The sequence below is a fragment of the Phoca vitulina genome, unplaced genomic scaffold (assembly GCF_004348235.1).
Source record: "Phoca vitulina isolate PV1807 unplaced genomic scaffold, GSC_HSeal_1.0 scaffold50, whole genome shotgun sequence".
Lineage (NCBI taxonomy): Eukaryota > Metazoa > Chordata > Mammalia > Carnivora > Phocidae > Phoca > Phoca vitulina.
In genome coordinates, this window is record NW_022589753.1 from 9,979,308 (window position 1) to 10,001,765 (window position 22,458).

At 49.1% G+C, this 22,458-nt stretch overlaps 1 protein-coding gene across 1 annotated transcript in view; it reads left to right on the plus strand.

Moving 5' to 3' along the window:
* The first annotated feature begins 96 nt into the window (after nucleotides 1–96).
* ATP9A (ATPase phospholipid transporting 9A (putative)) overlaps nucleotides 97–22,458 on the plus strand; it is a 140,446-nt gene continuing 118,084 nt past the window's right edge. The window contains exon 1 of the mRNA XM_032387783.1: nucleotides 97–198. Within this exon, the coding sequence (XP_032243674.1) occupies nucleotides 131–198 (68 nt within the window). The 5' untranslated portion in view covers nucleotides 97–130. The remainder of the gene's footprint in view (nucleotides 199–22,458) is intronic.

Genomic DNA, 22,458 nt, shown 5'->3' on the forward strand with positions numbered 1-22,458 from the left:
GCCCGCCCGCTGCCGCCGCCTCCTCCCCCGGGGCGGTGCGGCGCCGGCGGGCGGCGGCGCGGAGGCCGGACCGGGCGGCGGCCCAGGCAGCGCGGGGGGCGCGGCGGCCAAGGCGGGCGGCGCGGGCGACATGACGGACAACATCCCGCTGCAGCCGGTGCGCCAGAAGAAGCGGATGGACAGCAGGCCCCGCGCCGGGTGAGCGGGGCCCGGGGCCGCCGGCCGCCTTTGTCCGCGCGGGCCGGGTCGGGCGCTGGGGCGGCCTGGCCGGGCCTGACAGGTTGGCCGCGCCGCACCCGGCGCCATGAGCGGGCGGCCGACCGGCCGGCCGGGGAGGCGGGCGGGTCATCCCAGCTGCAGCTCCGGCCCGGGCCCCCCTGGGCGATCCCGTCCCTTGTGGGCCGGAGCGCGCGGCTGCCTTGCACTCCTGCCCACCTTCCTTCAGAAACCCCGAGAAGCCGGCCCCGCCCCAGCGCTGTTTACTCGCGCGCGGAATTAGGACCAGCCATCGCTTTTATTGTTTCCTGATTACTCCTAGTCGTTGTGATTACGATTTGGCCCACATGAAACCGTGCTCTGCGCCTGGAACAGCCCTCGGGAGCCCGGATATGCTGAGCTTACTGGGGGTGGGGTGGGGGGAGGCTCGGCCTCCTCCGCACACCCGCCGCGGGGTCCCCTATCAGCGCCTCCGGGTCCCAGCCCCAGGACGCCGCCTTCCCTTCCCGGCCCTGGGTGGATCTGAAACCTGCAGCCGCAGGAGGCTGGGCGGGGCTCCTCCTGGTCGGCTGGAGAACCTCCCGCTCCCCACTATTTGAGGGCAGGAGCCCCCTGGCAGGGGTGGGGGTGGCCACCTGCTGTGCCTTTCCCGCATTGGCAGACCCCAGGGCAGCCTAGGCGTGGGTTTCCCCTCTCCTGGAGAGAGAGGACGGGTAGGTATTTTGCGCCCTGCCGTCCTCCCGTTCGGAGGATGGCAGTGACCTGTTGAGATTGTGAGGTACTGTGGCATCCCTGCGACAGAGTTACTTGGGGGTGAGGGTTGGTGGGGGCTGGTTAAAGTAAATGCACGTTCCCTGGCCCCCGCCAGGCTCGCCAATCAGAGTTCTTGGGGATGGGGGTGGGACCTGGAAATGTGCTTTTTCCCAGGCTGCCCAGGTGAGGTTGACGTCCCCTGACGGCTGAGACCGGCAGCTGGGCGGGGCTGCGGCCTTGGACCCGCCCTTTCCCTTAACATCCTGCGCTCTCTGGCCATTTCCTTGTGGCAGCTGCTTAACGCGGCGTCAGTCGCTCGGTGCAGGCGGTGGGCAGGGTGAACCCTTAGGGTTGCTTGCTTCCATCAGGTGTCCGTGGAATTAAGGGGAAAAAAAAGTGCTAGCTGCCATTTTGTGGGGTCTTTGTCCCCGTCTTTCTTGAATGTTCCGGAGGCCCCGGTTGATGTAAAACAGAAACGAGCTCAGTGAGGTTAAGGACTGCAGGGGAGATGCTGCAAAATGGAGATTGAACTCAGTCAGGGTCTTCGGCCCAAAGACAGACAGCCCTCCATCCCTTCCTTCACTGTTTTCGCGTGTTTTAATCCTGACTACTCAAGGCTAAACAATGATAATTAACTTGAGCTCTGTGCCTGGAGAGTGTCTGCGTGTAATATACATCCTCGGTAAATATGAATTTGTGTGATCAGTGGACTCAAGTCCTCTAGTTACCAATTCGCGTTTAAAACAATTACACGAGACGCCTACTTTGTGCAGGGGCGGTGCCAGGTGACTGGAGTGCAAAGATTAATTAAACAAGCTTTGTCCGGGGGCGCCTGGGTGGCTCAGTGGGTTGGGCGTCTGCCTTCCACTGGGGTCATGATCTCCGGGTCCTGGGATCAAGCCCCGCGAGGGGCTTCCTGCTCGGCAGGGAGTCTGCTTCTCTCTCTCTTTTCTCCCCCCTGCCTCTCTGCCCCTTCCCACCGTTCGTTCTTTCTCTCAAATAAATAAAATCTTTAAAAACAAAACAAAAACCCCCAAGCCCTGTGGAATCGCACACGCTTCCTGAGGCTGGTTGTGCATTACAATCACCCGGGGACTTTAACAACTACCATCCCTGCCCCCGTGTTAAACCTTTGAAATAATCTGGGATGGGACCTGGGTATCTATTTTATTTTTTTAAAGCTCCCCAGACGATTTTACTGTGCTGTGGTAGATGAGAACTCCTGATTCAGTGCATGAGAGAGAAATGCAGGTAATTATTTGAAAGTGATAATTACCATGATAGAGGTATGTACTTTTAATACAGGGGCTCAGAGGGAGTGGTGCAGACAGTTAAAAAAATTTGGTTTTGGAATGGAGGAACACACCCTCTTTAGAATTTGCCACTTTGGAACTAATTTATTTCCTAAACAGTGACACTGATTGAGATTCAGATCCTGTATCAGGAGAGCCAGGCTTTTCTGTATATTTTCTTGTATTTAATTTGTATTTTTAGGAGTAGCCACATCAAGGTAGGAATCTGGGTGTTTGGAAACACTTTTGGAAGTGGAGTAATGGAGAAGCTCCCTGAAATATAATGGTGGGGGGAGTTAAAGGAAGAAGAAAGTAATACAGATGTTCCTGTACTTTCTTTTTCTTTCCTTTTTTTTTTTTTTTTTTTAAGATTTTATTTATCTATCAGCGAGGGAGAGAGAGAAAGCACAGGCGGGGGAACGGCAGGCAGAGGGAGAAGCAGGCTCCCTGCGGAGCAAGCAGCCCAACGGGCAGATGTTCCTGGACTTTCGAAGGGGTTACATCCTGATAAACCTGTTGTAAGTTGAAAATAATTAAGTTGCAAGTGCATTTACTACACTTAACCTACTGAACATCATAGCTTAGCGTGGCCCACCTTAAACATGCTCAGAACACTTAAGTTAGCCTACTGTTGGGAAAAATAATGTAACACAAAGCCTATTTGATAATAAAGTGTTGAATATCTCATGTAATGTATTGAATACTGTACTGAAAGTGAAAGACAATGGTTGTATGGGTATGGGGTGGTTGTCAGTGTATCTGTGATTACGTGGCCAGCTAGGGCTCATTGCTGCCCAGCATCACGGCAGAGGATTACATCACCGGGAAAAGATTACAATTCGAAATACAGTTTATATCAAATGCATATTGATTTTCCACCATTGTAAAGTTGCAAAATCCGAAGTCGAACTGTCATAAGTCAGGGAGTGTCTGTGATTGGTAAGGCTCTCTGCTGAGTACTTGACATAAATAGCCCTGGTTTTTTGTTTGTTTGTTTGTTTTAGATTTTATTTATTTGAAAGAGAGAGGGTGCACAAGCAAGCACAAGGAGGGGTGGGGAAGGGCAGAGGGAGAGGGAGAAGCAGGCTCCCCCCTGAGCAGGGAGCCCAACGGGGGGCTGGATCCCAGGACCTCGGGATTATGATCTGAGCTGAAGGGAGACGCTTAACCAACTGAGCCAGCCAGGCGTCTCATGTTTTAATCCTTGTAATGACTGTGTGAGTTTTGGGAGTTAGTTTCCTCATTTTATAGACAAGGAAAGTTAAGATTCAGTGATGTTAAATCATTTGTTTGAGGTCACAGGGATAGCCAGTGTGAGGGGGTGGATTTGAACCCAGTCCACTCATTTCACCTAAATGGTTCTAAGCTATAGGGTGGTTGGGGGTTTTATAGTTGAACCAAAAACGTAGGTGCCGTGAGTCCCAGGAGACAGAGGGTAATTAACGCTGGGGTCACTCAGCATATGTTGCCAGGACATGTAGTTTATTTGCTGAAGAAGTCCTGTGGCTCCGATCCTCTTTTCTCTCTCAAGAAAGTTACCACATCCTGATGCTGGGAAAGCTTTTGCAGTGGTTCAGTTAGGAAACATGGCTTGTGCATCGCGTTGCTGGAAACCATTCTCTGACTTCACGTGCTTTGTTGCTCGCTGAATGGAATTCCCTTCTTGGTGAGACACCAGACGTTGGTTGCTAGGAGTGTGGGTTCCAGAGTTGAGGAGCTTGCTTCAAGCCCAAGCTCCATCACTGACTAGCCATTTGACTTTGGGAAAATTATTTTACCTCTCTGGGTCTCAGTTTTTCCGTCTGTAAAGTGGGATGAACAAGAATTCTGGATACCTCAGAGGGTCGTTTTAGAGACTTAATCCATGTAAAGTTCAGAACAGTAAGCACTCAATACAACTTAGTATTTGCTGGGGCTAATGGTGATAAATAGGCCTTTGCATGAGGTTTGCTACTGGGGGCTCTCTGGAATGCTGTGTTGAGAGAAAGGGGCCTTTGATGATGGGACATTAAAAATATTATGGATTTCATGACTCTGTTCTGATAAAATCTGGGAAAATGATTAACTGCATTAAACTATTCCAACCAAGTGTGTTGAGGCCCTGGTGTGATATTGTAGGGCAAGGAGCTTGCGCTCTGGCTGAACTAAGTCTTTGCCTTTGGGTTTTGTGGCCAGATTGGATGAAGATGCTTTGATTTTTGACGTATTTGGACTAGGGAGTTCTAGATATGAACTGGGTTTAGAAAGAGCTGATTAGGTTCATATTCTACTAAATTTTTTTAAACAACTTTATTGAGGCATAATTTACATAAAAATACTTATGTAGTAAATGTACAGCTCATTGATTTTTATTTTAAAAGATTTTATTTATTAGAGTGTGAGCACGAACAGGGAGGGGCAGAGGGAGAGGGAGAAGCAGACTCCCCACTGAGCAGGGAGCCCAAAGCGGGGCTTGATCCCAGGACCCTGGGATCAAGGCAAATCTCATGACCTGAGCTGAAGGCAGATGCTTAACTGACTGACCCACCCAGGCGCCCCACAATTCATTGATTTTTTTTTTTTTTTTTTTAAGTAAAGTTATAGGGGTGCCTGGGTGGCTTAGTGGGAAGAGCATGAGACTTTTGATCTCTGGGTTGTGAGTTCCAGCCCTATGTTGGGTGTAGAGATTACTTAAAGTTAAAAATAATTAAAGTTACAGAGTTTGTGTAACCATCACCACAGTCTAGTTTTTAAACACTTCCATCACCCCACAAAGCTCCCTCATGCCCATTTGCATTTAGTCCCACTGATCTTTCTATTTCCATAGGTTTGCATTTTTTGGAAATTTCATGTAAATGAAATCATGCAATATGTTGTCTTTGTGTCTGGCTCCTTTCAGCACAGTGATTTCAAAGTGCCTTTTTATTGCTTAATAGGATTCCATCATATGGATGTATCACATTTTTTTTTTTTTAACCAAGATGGACATTTGGATTATTTCTGGTTTTTGCCTACTATAGATAATACCATGAAAAACATTCAAGTCTCTGTGTGGACACAGGCATTCATTTCTTCTGTCTACCCTGAGTTTTAGAGATGCAGTTTGTCAGCGTTTCCTATATCCTCCGGGATGGGATTGTTCTGCCTCCTCTTTCACCATTAAATGTTGCAGTTGCTCAAGATTTGGTCCTGGACCTCCTTCCCCTTAGAAGTATGGGTTGAGTTCACCCATACCCATAGCTTCAGTGACCACCTTGCCAGAGAAGCAAGTCTTCTGTCCTCCTCCTGACTCCTGCCTTAACCCATTCAAAGGCAACCTGCTCAAAAGCAAACTCCCACCACAAGCCTGGTCTTCCTTCCTCTGGTGTTCCCAGGCTCCAAGAACAGGTGCTATCTCTTCAGTGGCACAATCTTGAAACCCAGGCATCATTCTGGATGCTGCCTCCGCCCTCGTCTTCCCTTGCTCGTCCTTTACCAACGCCTCCCACGTTCACCCTCCCTCCCCCCACCAAATTGCTTGGAATCTGTGCACGTGTCTCTCAAGGCCACCATCACCATTGTCACTTACCTTCCTGCATCTCAGGTGTTGGCTGGCCAGTGAGGTCTCCACCCTGCGGCCAGAGCAGGTGTGGCCAAATGTTCTGATCATGAAGATGTTTTGCTCGAACCTTCTTGTGCCTTTCCATTTCTGCGAGGCCTTGTGCTGTCCACCATGGTGGTCATGAGCCTCATGTGGCTATTTACATTCAGAGTTAAAATAATTAGAGTTAAATAAAGTTAAAAATTTAGCGCCTCCGTGGCACCAGCCACATTTCAGTCCCCAGGACCCACCTGTGAGCAGTGCCTGTGTGTTGGATGGTGAAGGTACCTGCATTTCCACCATCACAGAAAGTTCTGCTGGGGCCCCTGCCTCCTTCCATCATCATCTTCACACTGTATAGTATAGCCTGAGCCCCTTCTCCTCCAGCCACGCTGCCCTCAGTATCTCCTCCTGGGCTCCCTCTTGATACACGACCTTTGCACATCCTGTTCTCTGCCTGGAATGTCCTCTCCCCTCTTCACCTAGTCAAAGCTCAGTCTTCCATTAAGCCTTGCTGGGGTCTCATGTCCTCAGGGGAGCCCTCCCTGATGTTCCTGATTAGAGATCAGATCCCACTTGGAACCTCTCAGAGCACCTGCTTCTTTTCTGTCTTGCACAGTTGGAGTGTGACGTGTGCTCGTGTGATCATTCAGCTGGGAGCCCCGGGGCCCCGGTTGGTGACCACTTAAGCACCGTCACACAGAGCCTGGCACAGAGTAGGTGCCCAGTAAATCCTTTTTGAGAGAAGGAATGCCTGAAGCTGATCTCCAGTTTATGATCTCCTGGGGATAGGGAGGGGGATAACTGTTTCTAGATGGTCCAGGCAGGAGTCTGTTGGACATTCTCAGATTGCTGCTTACTCATTCTTCTGATGTGACTCTGTGGCTCCGAGATCTTCACTGGTTGATGGTGTCAAGTCTTAATCACATGATTTGAGTGTGGGGGTGGGGAACTTGGGGTGTGAGTACCAGAAGGCAGCCTGCGCCCCCTCTGCTTTTGTCTCTTTTCCTCCACTGAGGGACAGCAGCTTAGGTGGTGTCTGGGCTTGGGAGGCGAGTTAGTTTTCATCTTTAAGGACGAGACGTGTATTCTAGTGAAGAGGTTTTTTTGGTGGATGATTTATGTGAAACACCGTATATGCTATTAATGCAAAAGTCAAGCATTTAAAGGAAAAGAATAAAAAACTATGAAATCTGGATTGCTGCATAGGATACAGCATGTATGGTGTGGTGGGCAGAGTGATGGCCCCCTGGACCTGTGACTATAGGACCTTTCCTGGCAAAACGGACTTTGCCAATGTGATGAAGTTAATGATTTCGAGATGGGGAGACTGTCCTGGATTAGCCAGGTGGGTCCAGTGTCATCACACGCGTCCTTGAAATTGAGGAGCGTGAATCTGAGAGACGTTGCAAGACGCTCCGCTGCTGGCTTGAAAAGGAAGAAGGGAGCACGCAGGGGGCGTCTAGAAACAGGAAACATCAAGGAAGCAGCCTCCAGAGGGAACCCGGCCCTGCTGGCATCTTGGTTGGAGGCCCCTGAGACCTGCTATGGACTCCTGACCTCCAGAACTGTAAGATAAAGAATGTATGGTGATGGGTTACAGCAGCGAGCAGGGGCCAGTGCTAGCTGGGTGTATCCCCTAAGCCCAGGCTTCACATCCCAGGGAGGCTGCGGGGGTGTGTGTGGGGGGGGGGGGGGGGGGCCGCCTACCTCCTGGGTATAGCAGAGGCATCTCAAGGCTCCTAGGCTCATGCTTACCTTTGGCTTGAGGGTGCAGAATTAATTAATTAATTTTAAAAGATTTTATGTATTTATTTGTCAGAGAAAGAGCACAAGCAGGGGGAGTGGCAGACAGAGGGAGAGGGAGAAGCAGGTTTCCCGCTGAGCAGGGAGCCCGATGCGGGACCCCATCCCAAGGACCGTGGGATCGTGACCTGAGCCAAAGGCAGACGCCTAACTGAGTCGCCCAGGCGTCCCAGAGGGTGCAGAATTTAAATCGACGTGTTGCATGACCCACTCCCTGACTGCTGAGGGGAGAGAAGCAATGTTTACTCAGAATCTGCAGTGTCTTGGCTCTGAACTAAGGTTTTCTAGCCCATGCTGCACGGTGCCCCTTTGAGGTTGGTATTTTTTATGCTTGTTTTACTGATAAGGAAACTGAGGCTCAGAAAGGTTAAGCAGTTAATCCTGGCCAAGCACGTATGGCAGAAACTAAGGAGAACTTGGGTGAGCCTGCCTCCCAGTTAGGAGAACTTGGGAGCGTTTCTCAGAGCAGGTGTTTCTGCTCAGGTCAGCTCTGCTCCCTCAGTGTGCTTTTCCTCAGTTGAGTTCTTTTTCCCTCCAAGAACAAGTAATGATTTTTTTTTTCTTTTTTTCCACGTGGCTGCAGGATAGAGAATTTGGGAGTGGCAGCTCTTTCAGGCATATCACATTTTCAAAACCACTGGGAGAACAAAGATAAGAATTTTGTAGGCTAGAGTTTTAAATCCCCAGGCCAGACTGACTGCTGGCTTTATGGATTTGTGAGTTAAGAGTTTGGATTCCAGGGTCACACAGACTTAGGTGAATATACCAGTTTTGCCATTTTCCTGCTTGTATTACTCCGGGCCACTGTCTTCTCCCCTCTGTGCCTGAGCTTCCTCTTGTGCACCATGGGGACATGGGAAGGGTGCCTGGCTGGCCGGGCATCGTGCGTGCAGACGAGCGTTGGGAGCACTGGTGAGCATTAGAAATTGTTCTTCTCCCAGCCTGGAGGGTGGGACTCTTGCCCTGCATGACGTCATGTGCTCTTCTTTCTAGGTCTTTGGAGAGGGTCTAGTTGAGTACGAACTCTAGCTGGAAAATGCCCGCAGAGGACTTGATGCCACGAGAAGCCACCTCAGACCTCCCATGACCGAGTCTAGTGACAGGGCTGTGGCAGGCTGGGTGCATCTTTGCAGCATTCCTCGGCACCGTGCCAGGACCTGGGTCCGTGAGGACTGTGGATTTCACTGTTGATGGGAAAGAAGAGAAATAATGCCAGTGCAGGGAGTTCTTCTCATATATAACTTTATTCCACTGAAAGTTCTGAAGCTGTCCTTTCTAATTTGTGGGGTTAAAATGCCCTTTTCTCTTTTGACATGACGGTGGTAGGATTAGACGTAGTTTGGTTGATTCTTGTTATTCACAGTGGTTATGTCCCAGAAGGTCCCTGCCAGCCCTGAATTAGCAAATACTGAACTGTTGTTCCTAGGGGAGATAGAGGGTTAGTATTCTGCAAGCCTCTGGTCATGTTTTACCTTGTTTTAAAGGTATATTTTGGTTTAAAGGCTCTGTATTTAATATATGTTGTTGATTCATTAACATTGGACTCATGACCAACAGCACTGCAACTCATAGGCTTCCTATTCTCAGGACACTGGACAGCATGTCAGCACTATGTTTTATTTTACTTATTTATTTTATATTTTATTTTTTTTATTTTATAATTTATTTTATATTTTATTTATTTTATATTTTATTTTTTAAAGACTTTTAAAATTTATTTGACAGAGAGAGACACAGACACTGCGAGAGAGGGAACACAAGCAGGGGCAGAGGGAGAGGGAGAAGCAGACTCCCCGCAGAGCAGGGAGCCCGATGTGGGGCTCGATCCCAGGACCCCGGGATCATTACCTGAACGACTGAGCCACCCAGGCACCCCTGGGGGCTATTTTAAATGGTGATGTCACTAACACCAAGCTCCAAAATGCAAAAAGCGTGGCCCTAAATAGACCGTGAAAAGGACACAGATGTACAGTATGGAGCTGGGACCAGAAGTGTTGCCTTGTCCCACCCCAGCTGCGGAAGCTGTGAGAGGTGATACAGATGTTTTGCCACTCTGCACATGGCCGTGAGTGACCACAGCAGTGCTGCGTTGATTTTGAGGTTATAAATTTTAGGTAGTAGGTGAATTTGCAAATACAGAAACCACAAATAATGAGGATCGGACGTATATAGGGGTGTGTGTGTGTGTGTTCAGTGTCCTTCTTTTGACACGGTGGGGGTGGTACTAGGTAGACAGTGTATAGGGAGGGGTGTGTTTGGGGGCAGGATGGAGGAGGGGGTCGTGCTGATTGCTGACTCCATAGACCCCAGCCCTTCCCCTCTCCATGGGTGGAGTGGAGAGTTGTGTAAACAGCTCTGCGCCCCCTTGGACGAGAACAGTTGGGACAAGCCTGGGCAAGCAGCCCACTGGAAAGTGCCCTCAGTGTCCTCTGCCAGCCCGCTCAGCAGCACTTAGGCCATCCATTTCCTGTGACAGAGTCCCTGCCTGGAACCAGGCCGGGTGCCCCCACAGGCAGTGATACCAGGGGGTGTGGAATTACAAACCCAGGCAGGGATGCTGAAGGGTAGAGGTGGATATGGGAACCATGCTTTCAGGGGCTTCCCGGAGAAAGGCCAGCGACTGGAGGCCCTGCGTGCCAGTCCCAAAGAAAGAGCATGGCCGTTTGACCTTGACCTAAGGCACCCATGCAACAAGTTGGAAGAGTCAAGGCCCCGACCAATCCACCTCTGGACTTTTGGCTGTTACTTCTCAGAATAGAACTTTCTTTTTGCATCGTTCCGAAATGCAAATGATGAAAGTCATGAATTAGCTCTGGTGGTATTTTTGTGGCCACTTTTGGGAATGGATGTGGAGTGCCTCCTGCTTTACTTATTGCAGTGAGTGGACTTTGGTTTAATTTCCAAAGAAAAAGACTACTTGTAATGTTCTTCTTTTTTTTTTTTTTTTAAAGATTTTATTTATTTGAGAAAGAGAGAGAGCGAGCATGATGGGGGGGGCGTCAGAGGGAGAAGCAGACTCTCCGCTGAGCAGGGAGCCCGATGCGGGACTCAATCCTGGGACTCCAGGATCATGACCCGAGCCTAAGGCGGTGGCCCAACCAACTGAGCCACCCAGGCGCCCCACTACTTGTCATGTTCTTAACGATGACTTTTACCCGAAGAGCTAGAACAGTGCTGAATTCTTTTTTTTTTTTTTTTTGTTAAAGATTTTATTTATTTATTTGTCAGAGAGAGAGCGAGAGCACAAGCAGGGGGAGCGGCAGGCAGAGGGAGAAGCAGGCTCCCTCTGGGATCATGACCTGAGCCAATGGCAGACGCTTAACCAACTGAGCCACCCAGGTGTCCCCCCCCCTTTTTTTTTTAAGATTTATTTATTTATTTTAGAGAGACTGACAGTATGAGCAGGGGGCGGGCAGAGGGAAAGGGAGAGAGGATCTCAAGCAGACTCCATGCTGAGCATGGAGCCTGATGCGGGGCTTGATCCCAGGAACCTGAGATCCTGACCTGAGCCGAAACCAAGAGTTGGAGGCTCAACTGACTGCACCGCCTGGGTGCCCAGAACAGTGCTGAATTCTTAAGCTGGTCTGTTTTCTTTCCTTTGTGTGACTTGGAAAGATTGATGGAGAACCGTCCTCAAAGATCACTTTGGGTGGCTCGTGGCCAGACATTGAAAGGCTAGCAATTATTTTTATGGTTCTTTCTGTTTGTGTCAAGTGATACTTGCTTTCTTTTTGTAGTAGTGATAGGGAGTTTCCTTTTAGAATATACTTAACATGAAAAAAAGAGAATTGACTTAGAGAATAGTATGAACTCAGTCAAAGATCATGAGGTTTGCAAATGTGCCCCCAGACATGTCTGATATTTATGAGCGGCCGCCTGTGCTAAAATGTTGCTTTTAGTCTAAAAATATTATAATATTGCTATAAGGGGAAGGAAGTGGGATAATCTGATTTTGCTAATAGAGTAAAACATTTTTTTGTTTTGCCAAGTCATCCATGAAAAACATTTTTTTTTTTTTTTTTTTAAAAGCGTGATTTTTAAACAATGGTTACTTTAGCAGGTTGATTGGGGATCTTAATGTTGCTTTTATTATTGTATAAATAGTCTGGGGGGATTATGGGAGAGGCAGTTGGAAGGGGCCCCAGGGAGAGAGAGGCTCCCTGTGGGAAATGAAGGGTGGCTGGATGCTCTTGTCATCACAGAGCTCTGTGGCATTTGCCAAATGCCAGGAGGAGGAGCCTGTTGGCCAGCCTCCCCAAGGAAGAAACAGGGTGGAGCATGGACAGTGCCCCCCCCCCCCCCATAGAATGGGGCCTGGCAGGATCTCCCACCCTCTGCCAGGCCATCTGCTGTGACACAGGGTGAGGTCAGACCTGGCCAGGTTAGACCTCAGCAGTTCTCAGCCTCGGCACTATTGACCTTGGGGGTGTGACAGTTGCCTATTGTGGGGGCTGCCCTGTCCATTGTAGGATGTGTGACAGCAGCCCTGGCCCCTGCCCGCTGGATGCCAACAGTACCCTCCACCCAGTTATGACAACCAAAGATGTCTCTAGACATTGCCAAGTGTCCCCCAGTGCCAGGGGCTGGGGAGTGGGGGTGGGAGGGCGCAAAATCGCACCTGTTAGGAGCCCCTGGACGAATGGAATGAATACTCACTATGTGTGGCCGTGTCCCTTAGTGTCCTGTGAAGGTTGCCCCTTTCTCTCTCCCTCCTTCCCTCCCTCCCTCTCTCTCTCTCTTTCTCTTTTAGAGAAAAACCTGTTAGGCAAGAAGTTCATGTTTGGACTGTTGCTCATCACTGTGAGTTCAGCTTTCTGATTTAGTGGCCACGGAAGCCTTGAGTGGTCGGAGGAGAGCATCTGGGAAGTGTTAGGGGCTGAGGTATATCCCTTCACAGATTCTTTGTTGAAGCCTTGACCTCCGGGCCCTCTCACTGTGACTCTTGTATTTGGAGATAGAGCCTTTAAAGAAGCCGTGATTAAGTTAATGTGAGGCCATTAGGGTGGGCCCTGTTCCAGTCTGAGTGGTGTCCTTATGAGAAGCCAGGGGTGGGAGGAAAGACCACAAGAGGACCCAGGAGCAGGGCAGCCCTCTGCAAGCCAGGCGGAGAGGCCCAGAAGAAACCCACCCTGCCCACACCTTGATCTTGGACTTCTAGTCTCCAGAACAGGGAGAAAATAAAGTTCTATTTAAGCCATCCAGCCTGTGGTGCTTTATTATGGCAACCCTAACGAACTCATACAGGAAGTATCTTATTTATGCCCATTTTGGCAGGTGTGGTATCTGTTGATGTTATTAATAAACCTTCATTCTAAATTGATGATGAGTTCCTTAGCAGTTTTCTTTAGGTAGTCCTGTCTCCAGAGCTCTCTCTGAGCATGTTGCAAAGTCATGTGGACTGGAGCTGAGCCTCCCCTTCCTCCGCCCTGCCACCCCCGCCCCCCACCCTGCCACCCCCCCAACCTGAAACATGTACCACGTGCTCTGCCAGGTGGAGGGGTTGGAGGCACTTGCCCCCGCCGCTTCCTTTTGCTTAAAGAGCTCACGGTAGTCACATACCTAGCTTGTGCTTTGTATGGTTTGCTGTTAGTTCTAGTCACTTGGATTGTGCTAGAGGAATTTTTTTTTTTTTAAAGATTTTATTTATTTATTTGATAGAGAGAGACACAGTGAGAGCGGGAACACAAGCAGGGGGAGTGGGAGAGGGAGAAGCAGGCTTCCCGCCGAGCAGGGAGCCCGATGTGGGACTCGATCCCAGGAACCTGGGATCAGGACCTGAGCCGAAGGCAGACGCTTAACGACTGAGCCACCCAGGCGCCCCTGTGCTAGAGGAATTTGATGAGAATTTTAATAGTTGCTAACCCCTATTGCGTGCTTACTAGGTGCCCAGCACTGTTCCAGAGTTTTAAGTGCATCATCCTGTTCCTCCTGACAAACCCACTGTACAGATGATGAGACAGGAACAGAGGGTTTTTTCCTTTGAGAATGGTTTTGGGGACGCCTGGGTGGCTCAGTCGGTTAAGTGCCTTCAGCTCAGGTCATGATTTCAGGGTCCTGGGATCCAGCCCCACATCGGACTCCTTGCTCAACGGGGAGCCTGCTTCTCCTCTGCCTGACGCTCCCCCTGCTTGTGCTCGCTCTTTCTCTGACAAATAAATTAAAAAAATCTTTAAAAAAAGAGAATGGTTTTGGTTTAGAATGACAAAGACTTCTCAGTTTTCTTTTAATTATTATTTTTTAAAGATTTTTTTTTATTTGAGAGAGCGTACACAAGTGGTGGGGGGAAGGGCAGAGGCAGAGGGAGAAGCAGACTCCCCAGCGAGCAGGGAGACCAATGCGGGGCTCCATCCCAGGACCCTGGGATCATGACCTGAGCTGAAGGCAGATACTTAACCAACTGAGCCACCCAGGTGCCCCTCAGGTGTTTTTGTTTTTGTTTTTATTAGATTTATTTATTTGAGAGAGAGAATGCGCGTGTGAGTGGGAGGAGGGACAGAGAGAGAATCTCAGGCGGACTCCCTGCCTAGCACAGAGCCTGACCCGGGGCTTGGTCTCATGACCCTGAGATCATGACCTGATCCAAAACCAAGAGTTGGACGCTTAACCCACTGAGCCACCAGGGTGCCCCTCATTTCAGTTTTTTAAAAGACTCATTTTACTTTGAACTCAGGCAGTAAATTCCATTTTGTGACCTGTCTTGATGACTTCTATTTGACTTTTTCTGTAATATCCACTCAGAGCAGGTGACTTTAGTTGAGGGGAAAGGGACTGGGGATTTGTGAGACTTGGCAAAATGGTCACATCACGGTGGCTTTCCTCTCTGACCAAGCACCTTCTTCATTAGCTTGCATTATGAGGGAAAGGTAAAAATACATAAAATTTATTTTCTTTTCATTGTAAAATGAGTGCGTGTGTATTAAAGAAAACTTGGAGAACAGAGAAGACTGAGGAGTGGAACACTGATGTTAACTTTCCTTCAAGACAACTGCCCTTAATGGAACATCTTAGAACATCTTAGATACTCTGTTTTCTCCCAGTCTCCTTTCTGTGTGTACATTGTTTTATGAATTATAACCATGTAGCATATGTGTTTTTATTTCCTGTTGTTGATTTAACATTTTAATTTAAGGCTTTCTCTGTATCATGAGGTACTTTGTAAATGACTTTTTTTTTAAAGATTTTATTTATTTATTTGAGAGAGAGAGCGAGCATGGGGGGGGAGGGTCAGAGGGAGAAGGATACTCGCTGCCGAGCAGGGAGCCCGATGTGAGACTCGATCCTGCGACTCCAGGATCATGACCTGAGCCGGAGGCAATCGCTTAAGCAGCTGAGCCACCCAGGCGCCCTGTAAATGACATTTTTAATGGCAACATGATATTTCTTTGAGTAGGGTGGCTAATTTACTTTAACCAGTGCCCTATATTTTCACGAGTTGTTTTTTAGTTTCACTTAAAAAATTTTTTTTAAAGATTTTATTTATTTGACACAGAGAGAGAGCGAGTGCACAAGCAGGGGGAGCGGCAGGCAGAGGGAGAGGGGAAAGACTCCCCGTGGAGCAGGGAGCCCGATGCGGGGCTCGATCCCAGGACCCCAGGATCATGACCTGAGCCAAATGCAGACACTTAACCGACTGAGCCACCCAGGTGCCCCTTAGTTTCACTTTTTAAATTATGCTTTTGTTCTGGTTGCCGGCAGAGTCACCCCAAAGACATAAAGAGGGAAAGCTGAGGGAGGCGCAGACCCCTGGGCCTGTGACGTCATCTTTCTGGAACTGGATGAGCCCAGTCTGCAAAGTGACTCTCACGAAACAGCAGTGCTTCCTACCCCGCAGAAAACCAGGAACTTAGCTGCGAATTTTGGACGTTTCGGAGGGTTACCATTCATTCACCCCATAGGGGTATTTGCTGAGCACTTACTCTGCCCCTGGGGAACAGTTTTAATGTCGGGGATCTAGCGGTAAACACAAGAGACAGGAGTCCCCGCCAGCACGGAGCTGCCTTCCGGTGACACATAAGGGGTGTTCTTGCATGAATTTTGTTAACCTCTGGTTGCTTAGGCGCCAGGACCACGGACCTTGGTGGCTTCAGTGGATTGTCTTGTGGCTTCCTCACATAGTCCTGTACCAGGTGCCATTGTCCTGTTCCTGGGAGATCAGGGCTTAGAGGGGTTCACGAAGTAGCCCAGGGTCACACCGCTTGCAAGCTGCCACTGTCGTCTTGTCCCTGCGCTCAGCTCGGCTGTCTCTTCTTCAGAGAGGTCTTCTCAGACCACCTACTCAGAAGGAGCTGCCTCCACTCCAGAGACATGTTCTTTTTTTAAAGATTTTATTTATTTGAGAGAGAGAGAGAGCATGAGAGGGGGGAAGGTCAGGGGGAGAAGCAGACTCCCCACCAAACAGGGAGCCTGACGCGGGGCTCGATCCCAGGACTCCAGGATCACGACCTGAGCCGAAGGCAGTCGCTTAACCGACTGAGCCACCCAGGCGCCCCCCAGTGACATGTTCTTGTTGACGTATTTATTTTTTGCTGTTTCCTGTTGCCCCCCTGCCCCCCTGTGAAATAGTAGGCTCCCCGCAGGCTGGGCCCTCATTTGTCTTGTTTGCATGTCCCACTGCTTAGTACTGAGGCGCACGTAGTAGGTACTCAATAAATATCTGCTAACGGACTAAATGAGCCAGTAGACGAAGAGTAGAGGCACAGCTCTGAACAGGTCTGCCCGTTTCCAGCACCTTAGTTTTATTTGGAAATCTTAGTCACCCCAAGGGACGTCACCTTCCTGATCCATCAGGGGTGTACACGGTGTGCAGGGCGCTCGGGCTTCCAGTGAAGGTGTGTGCTGAGTATTGGGCCCATGGCGGGACAAACAACATAACCCTTTCACAGAAAGAAAGGGGGATCTAGGCCTTCCTCTGTCTCCCTCTCTCTTCTCCCTCCTTCCTTGTTCATATAGCCCATTGCCGTAAGGAATTAGCCACAGAGGCCTTTGTCAGAGGCCTGGGTTGGAGAGTCTAATTGATCCCATATTTGCTACTTGGCCGGAGATGCCCCCATTCGGTCCACACTGGTTCCCGGCAGCTTTCTCCTGCATGGCAGAGATGTATAATGTTTTCAGGGAATTGCATTCACTGGGGCTGAGCCTTTGTCAGCAGTCACAGGCAGCCCCTGAATAGCATCGAGCCGTTTCATGCGAGGTGATGGAACTAGGGGCTTGGGGCACCAGGCCTTGCTAGAGAAAGACCCCATGCACAGGCAAGCCAGAGGTGGCCAGCATGGCCCGGGAGGCGCTCAGAGGCCGGCCTGAGCACCCTTCCCGGCCATGGGGCCCTGCGTGGGACTTTTATCCATCAGCGTTTTTGTTTTCCATTATGAAAGTAATAATTCCTGTTACAGAAAAGTTAAAGATGTGGTCCTTAGAATTATTTAAAGCCTTATCTGCTATTGCTAATATTTAGGTGTATGTTTCCTTTGATCTATGTTTTAATCCAGTGGCTATTAAGTGACATGATTGCAGTTTGTTTTTGCTGTTATGAATTAGAGCTTAGTCTAGGGAGGATATCTTGGCCTAAGCTTTCTCCTACATTTGGAAAATTTTTTTAAAGATGTACTTATTTATTTTACAGAGTGAGTGAGTGTTGAGGGGGAGGAGCAGAGGGAGAGGAAGAGAGAGAACCTTCAGCAGAGACCCCACTGAGCATGGAGCCTGATGCAGGGCTCCATCCCATGACCCGAGATCATGACCTGAGCAGAAATCAAGAGTCAGAGGCCCAACCAACTGAGCCACCCAGGTGCCCCTACATTTGGGAAATTTTAATAGGCTAGAATGTCCAGTTCCCTGGGTTGAATGGAACGTGTGGTCATCTAAGGGCTCTGTGTGGCTCCAACTAAGTGGCTTTCTGGAAGGGCTCTGCCATTTTACACCCTATGAAAGCCAGAGTTGCCTTCTGTTCCAGGGTCAGGAGATGAGTGATGGCCTTCTTCACCCACTATTTTTATTTTGCCTTTTGTCCGGTACATGTCCATGAGATTGGGAAGGTTTAAAAAAAAAAAAAAAAAAGTAAAAAAACACGTTTTTCTTTCTCTGTTTACCTCAAATTGGGCTTCCTGTTGATGTGTGTGAGGACAGAAGAAGCCTTTGGTTGGGGAGATGCTCACTACACAGCACATTCTCTGTAGATGTACTGGGTGAACTGGACTGACTGCTCATGGTTGTATGTTTGGGGGTTATAGAAGGTATGCTTGAGAGTCTGCAAGCATTGTATAAATATTTGTTGAATGAGTACAAGAAAATCTGTAGACAGTGGCTCACGACAGAGCTGTGTGAAGACACCAGGGCCAAGTGCAGTAAATGTCTGGCTTCCCTGCAAGGAGTGGAGGTCTTCCGCACAGCTGTTGGAGTCCAGGGTAGCATTCACCCGCAGCAGTAATGGTAGAAAAGGTGTGAACTTGCTGCCTGGGGAGTGTTCTCCGCCTGAATGGTCACTGTGCTAGACCCTCAGCAGCTCCACCACCTGCTTCCAGAGGTAGACTCCTTCCAAGGGCCTGGTGGTGTAACCTCTGCCGTTTTACAAGCAGGCGACCCTGGAAACCTGCCCCATGGCCTTCCTGGGGCGGTCTCGGTGCCAGAGCCATGCCGGAGGTGGAGCAGGGCCGCAGCGGTGGCTACTGCCCTGGTCTCCACGGGAGCAGGGGAGGAGCCGGATCTGGGAAGGAAGGTCTCCTGGCAGGAGGTGGTAGCTCCCCAAGGCCACGGTTGGTTGCTGAGGATCGTGAGGGCTTGAGAGCGTGGATTCAAGCAAGGACTGCCTCAGTGCAAGTTTGGGCTCTGCCACTCACTGGCTATATGACCTTGGGCGAGTGAGTTCACCTCCCTGTAAATGAGCATGATAATAGTGCACGTGGTTTTGAGGGCTAACCGGAGTTCATGTGTGCAGGGTGCTTAGACCCCAAAGCATGCGGCTGGGGGAGAGGAGAGTAGCAGTGTTAGCCACCCTGCGGCTGATGTGCTTGGAGGGAGGAGCCAGGCAGCTGGGGCAGTGCCCTGGGGATCCTTGGTGTGCTCCTGCTGTGTCCCCGTCATGGGGTGCCTCCCTAGGTTGCTGTCTAGACAGCTCAGAGGCAGCGCTCAGATTCTTCTGTGGGGTGAGATCTCCAAACACCATGGTCGAGTGCAGGCTCTGAGGTCCGCCTGCTGGACTCACGGCTGGCCCTGCCCTCACCCGCCGCTGGACTCCTGGGGGTACGGTTTCCTCCTCTCCAGGAGGGGGAGGGCCTGCCTGCAGGACTCTGGGGACGAATGAGGGAGGTGACACGGCTGGCTGTGCTGTGGCCCCGGACCTGGTCGAGAACCTGTAAGCAAATGCCCCAGATACAGTATAAACACACGAGGTAAGGCAGCAGGTCTTGGCGTGCTGGGGGGCCTGGGGCGGGGGGGAGGCCCAGGAGAGGCACCTCAACCCACACGGGGCAACTGAGCAGCTTCTGTATCCCCGATCTGGGGTGTGAGGCGAACAGTATCTGGTTTCTGACTTCCGGGCTTGTGGCCAGCATCCGAGGCTGCAGATGGAGAGCTGGGTGCTGTGTGGGGAGTGGGGTGGGGATTTTTGTTTTGTTTGTAAATTAAAAAAAAAAAATTCACAGTCACATAGTTCACTGTTCCAGGTACAGAAGTGTGTACTTTGCAAACTTAGCCTCCCTCCGTCCCCTGCTTTGGCTACCCCGTACCCTCCTCAGGCGACCACTTGCCAATGTCTTCTGCGTCGTTCTAGAGAATTTTTAATCATTTTCCAAAAGAAGGCCCATGTATTTTATATTTATCTAGACACACACACATAGATTTTGACCTTTTTTATTCCGTTGTTAGTCTGCCCTACACAGCACAACATATTTCTTTCACTTAATAGTATACGTGGGCTTGTTACGTATCAGTACATAAAAAGCTTTTTCTTTTTTTAAGATTTTATTTATTTATTTGACAGAGACAGCGAGGGAGGGAACACAAGCAGAGGGAGTGGGAGAGGGAGAAGCAGGCTTCCTGCTGAGCAGGGAGCTCGATGTGGGGCTCGATCCCAGGACTCTGGGATCATGACCTGAGCTGAAGGCAGACGCTTAACGACTGAGCCACCCAGGCGCCAGCTTTTTCATTCTTTTTTTTTTTTTTTTTTTTAACAATATGGTTTTAAAGGATTTCATTGAATAGACTTACCATACTTAACCTAACCAGTCTACCACTGATGGACACCTGGGTTATTTGTAATGGTACATTATTATTAGCAGTGTTACATTGGACATAAGTCTTTGTGCCCATGTTACAACATACATATCTCGAAGGGGAATCATTGGGTCCAGGTGAATGCATTTATAATTTTGAGAGCTATCACCAGGTTGCTTTCCCTCAAGGTTATACTGATTGAGGCCTCTCCCAGCAGTGAAAAGTGTCTGTTTGCACATCCCAACCAACACAGGTGTTATTAAGCTTTTTGATTTTGGTTATGCTAAGTAAAAAATGACACCTCGGTGTGATTTTAGTTTTGCATACTACTTAAACATTGCGTCAGTTACCAACATTTAAAAACTGAGGGTTTGCACTTCAGAATCTATGCTTTTTGTCTTTGTCATGAAGAATCTTACGGTCTGTTGTATTAGGTTTATGTGAGAATGTATCCTAGTGAGGCCAGGGGGCCACTTCCCACAGGTCTAGGCTCCTCAGTGTGCCCTGTCCCACTAGACTCCGTGTTTATTTTTGTTCCTTTATTATTATATGTTGCTTGCTGGGCTTCCATAGATTTGAGTTTTCTAGAAAGAAACAGGCAAGTACAGAGTTGGGTTTTGAAGGATAAGTAGAAGAAGGGGAATGGGTTGCTCAAGGAAATCTGGTGTGAGGGAGTCTTGCCAGAGGGTTTGGAAGTTGGAGAAAAGTAGAGTTCTGGAGCTCATTTGCTTTGGCTGCAGTCGGAGGCTTGATAACAGAGGACCTGGGATGAGGGGTGACAGGCTTGGACTTGAGTCCACATTGATTGACTCATCATGGGGGCCGGACGCAGTATGAGTCATACTTTTGTAAGAGGTGTCCTGCACTCTGAGCGGCAAGAGACCAGGAGGGAGAGACTTCCGGCAGGAGAAACAGGGAAAGTTACAGATACTACCACCCATGACTGCCCCCTTCCCCCCAAGAGAACCAGAATTAACAGTCTGGGTGTGTGTGTGCATATTTGTTTCTCAGTGTTATTTTCCCATGTGTGTATTATGTGTTATTTTTATTAAAATATAGCATAATTGCATATCTTTTGCTTTATTTTTCCCCCTCCCCCTTCATCGCTTGGATCTTGCCTTGTCAGTGTGCACATCTACCTATTCTTTTAATTAGCACGGGGTGGGGCGCCTGGGTGGCTCAGTTGGTTAAGCATCTGCCTTCGGCTCAGGTCATGATCTCAGGGTCCTGGGAACAGTCCCGCATCAGGCTCCTGGCTCAGTGGGGAGTCTGCTTCTCCCTCTCCCTCTCCCCTTCTTTCCACTCATCCTGTCTCTGTCTCTCTCTCTCTCTCAAATAAATAAAATCTTAAAAAAAAAATTAGTGCAGGTCCACTGTGCAGGGGGTTCCTCTCTGATGGGCATTTGGTCATTTTCAGGGTTTGCTTTCTTACTGCTGGGAGCATCCTTGTATCTTTCCTCTTGCTCATCTGTACCCGTACCAGAATTCATATACAATCCATCCCTCCAGGTAGACTTGCTAGATCAGAGGACCTGTTTCTATTTAAAAAGAAATTTCCACATTGACTTGGCTTTTTTCTTTGATATGGCCCAGTTTTTCCACCAGTAGGTAGCGTTGCTGTGGCCAGAGATAACGTTCAGACTTCAGTGAACTAGCTTCCTTTTTTGCATTCTTTCTGACTTTAGATTTTATTTTTATTTTTAATTTTTAAAGATTTTATTATTTTTTTAAAGTAATCTCTACACCCACCATGGGGTGAGTGTACAGTTACTTACAACCCTGAGATCAAGAGTTGCATGCTTTACCAACTGAGCCAGCCAGGTGCCCCTGACTTTAGATTTCATATTCCCCTAGTTAAAGAAAAAAAAAAATTCAGCCTCCTAGATGTTCTTAGAACACAGAGCAAAATTTTCCCTTATACCTTCCTTTCCATGCTTTCCAGCATCCCTCCCCAGGCATCTAGGCTTATTAACAACTTGAGTTCCAAATCCTTCTAGACCTGCTGTCCAGTATGGTACACACTAGATCTATGTAGCTATTTTAATTAATTAACGGAATAACATTTAAATTTCACATTTTGAGTGCTCAACAGCCACACGGCTACGGCCACTGTGTGAGACCATGCAGATGGAGAACATTTCTGTCACTGCAGAAATGCATCCGACAGTGCTGCTCTGGACTGGGGTTCTCAGACTCAGGACTGTTGACATTTGGGGCTGGGTAATCCTCGGTATGGGGCTGTCCTGGGCACTGTAGGACGTTGGGCCTCTACCCACGACATGCCAAGAGTCCCTCCCTGCTCCTGCAGTTGTGACAACCAAGCATCTCTCTAGACATTGCCAAGTGTCCTCAGGGCAGGGGGCAAATCCCCGCCCCCCCCAGCCCTTCCCTTCCATTGAGAACCACTGCTCTAGATTACCTTTTTTTTTTCCATGTTACTTTTAATTTTTCTTTAAATTCTTCCTGGATCTTCCCAGTATCAAGACAGACCCAATAGCTTCTGGACTCAGGCTTCAGGAAGGTTCAGCACACCATGGGGGCAATTCAACAAGTATTTACCGACTGCTTGCTGATTGTGGTTACACCCAGAGCAGAGATGATCATTTCCTTGGAGGCCAGCTCCTT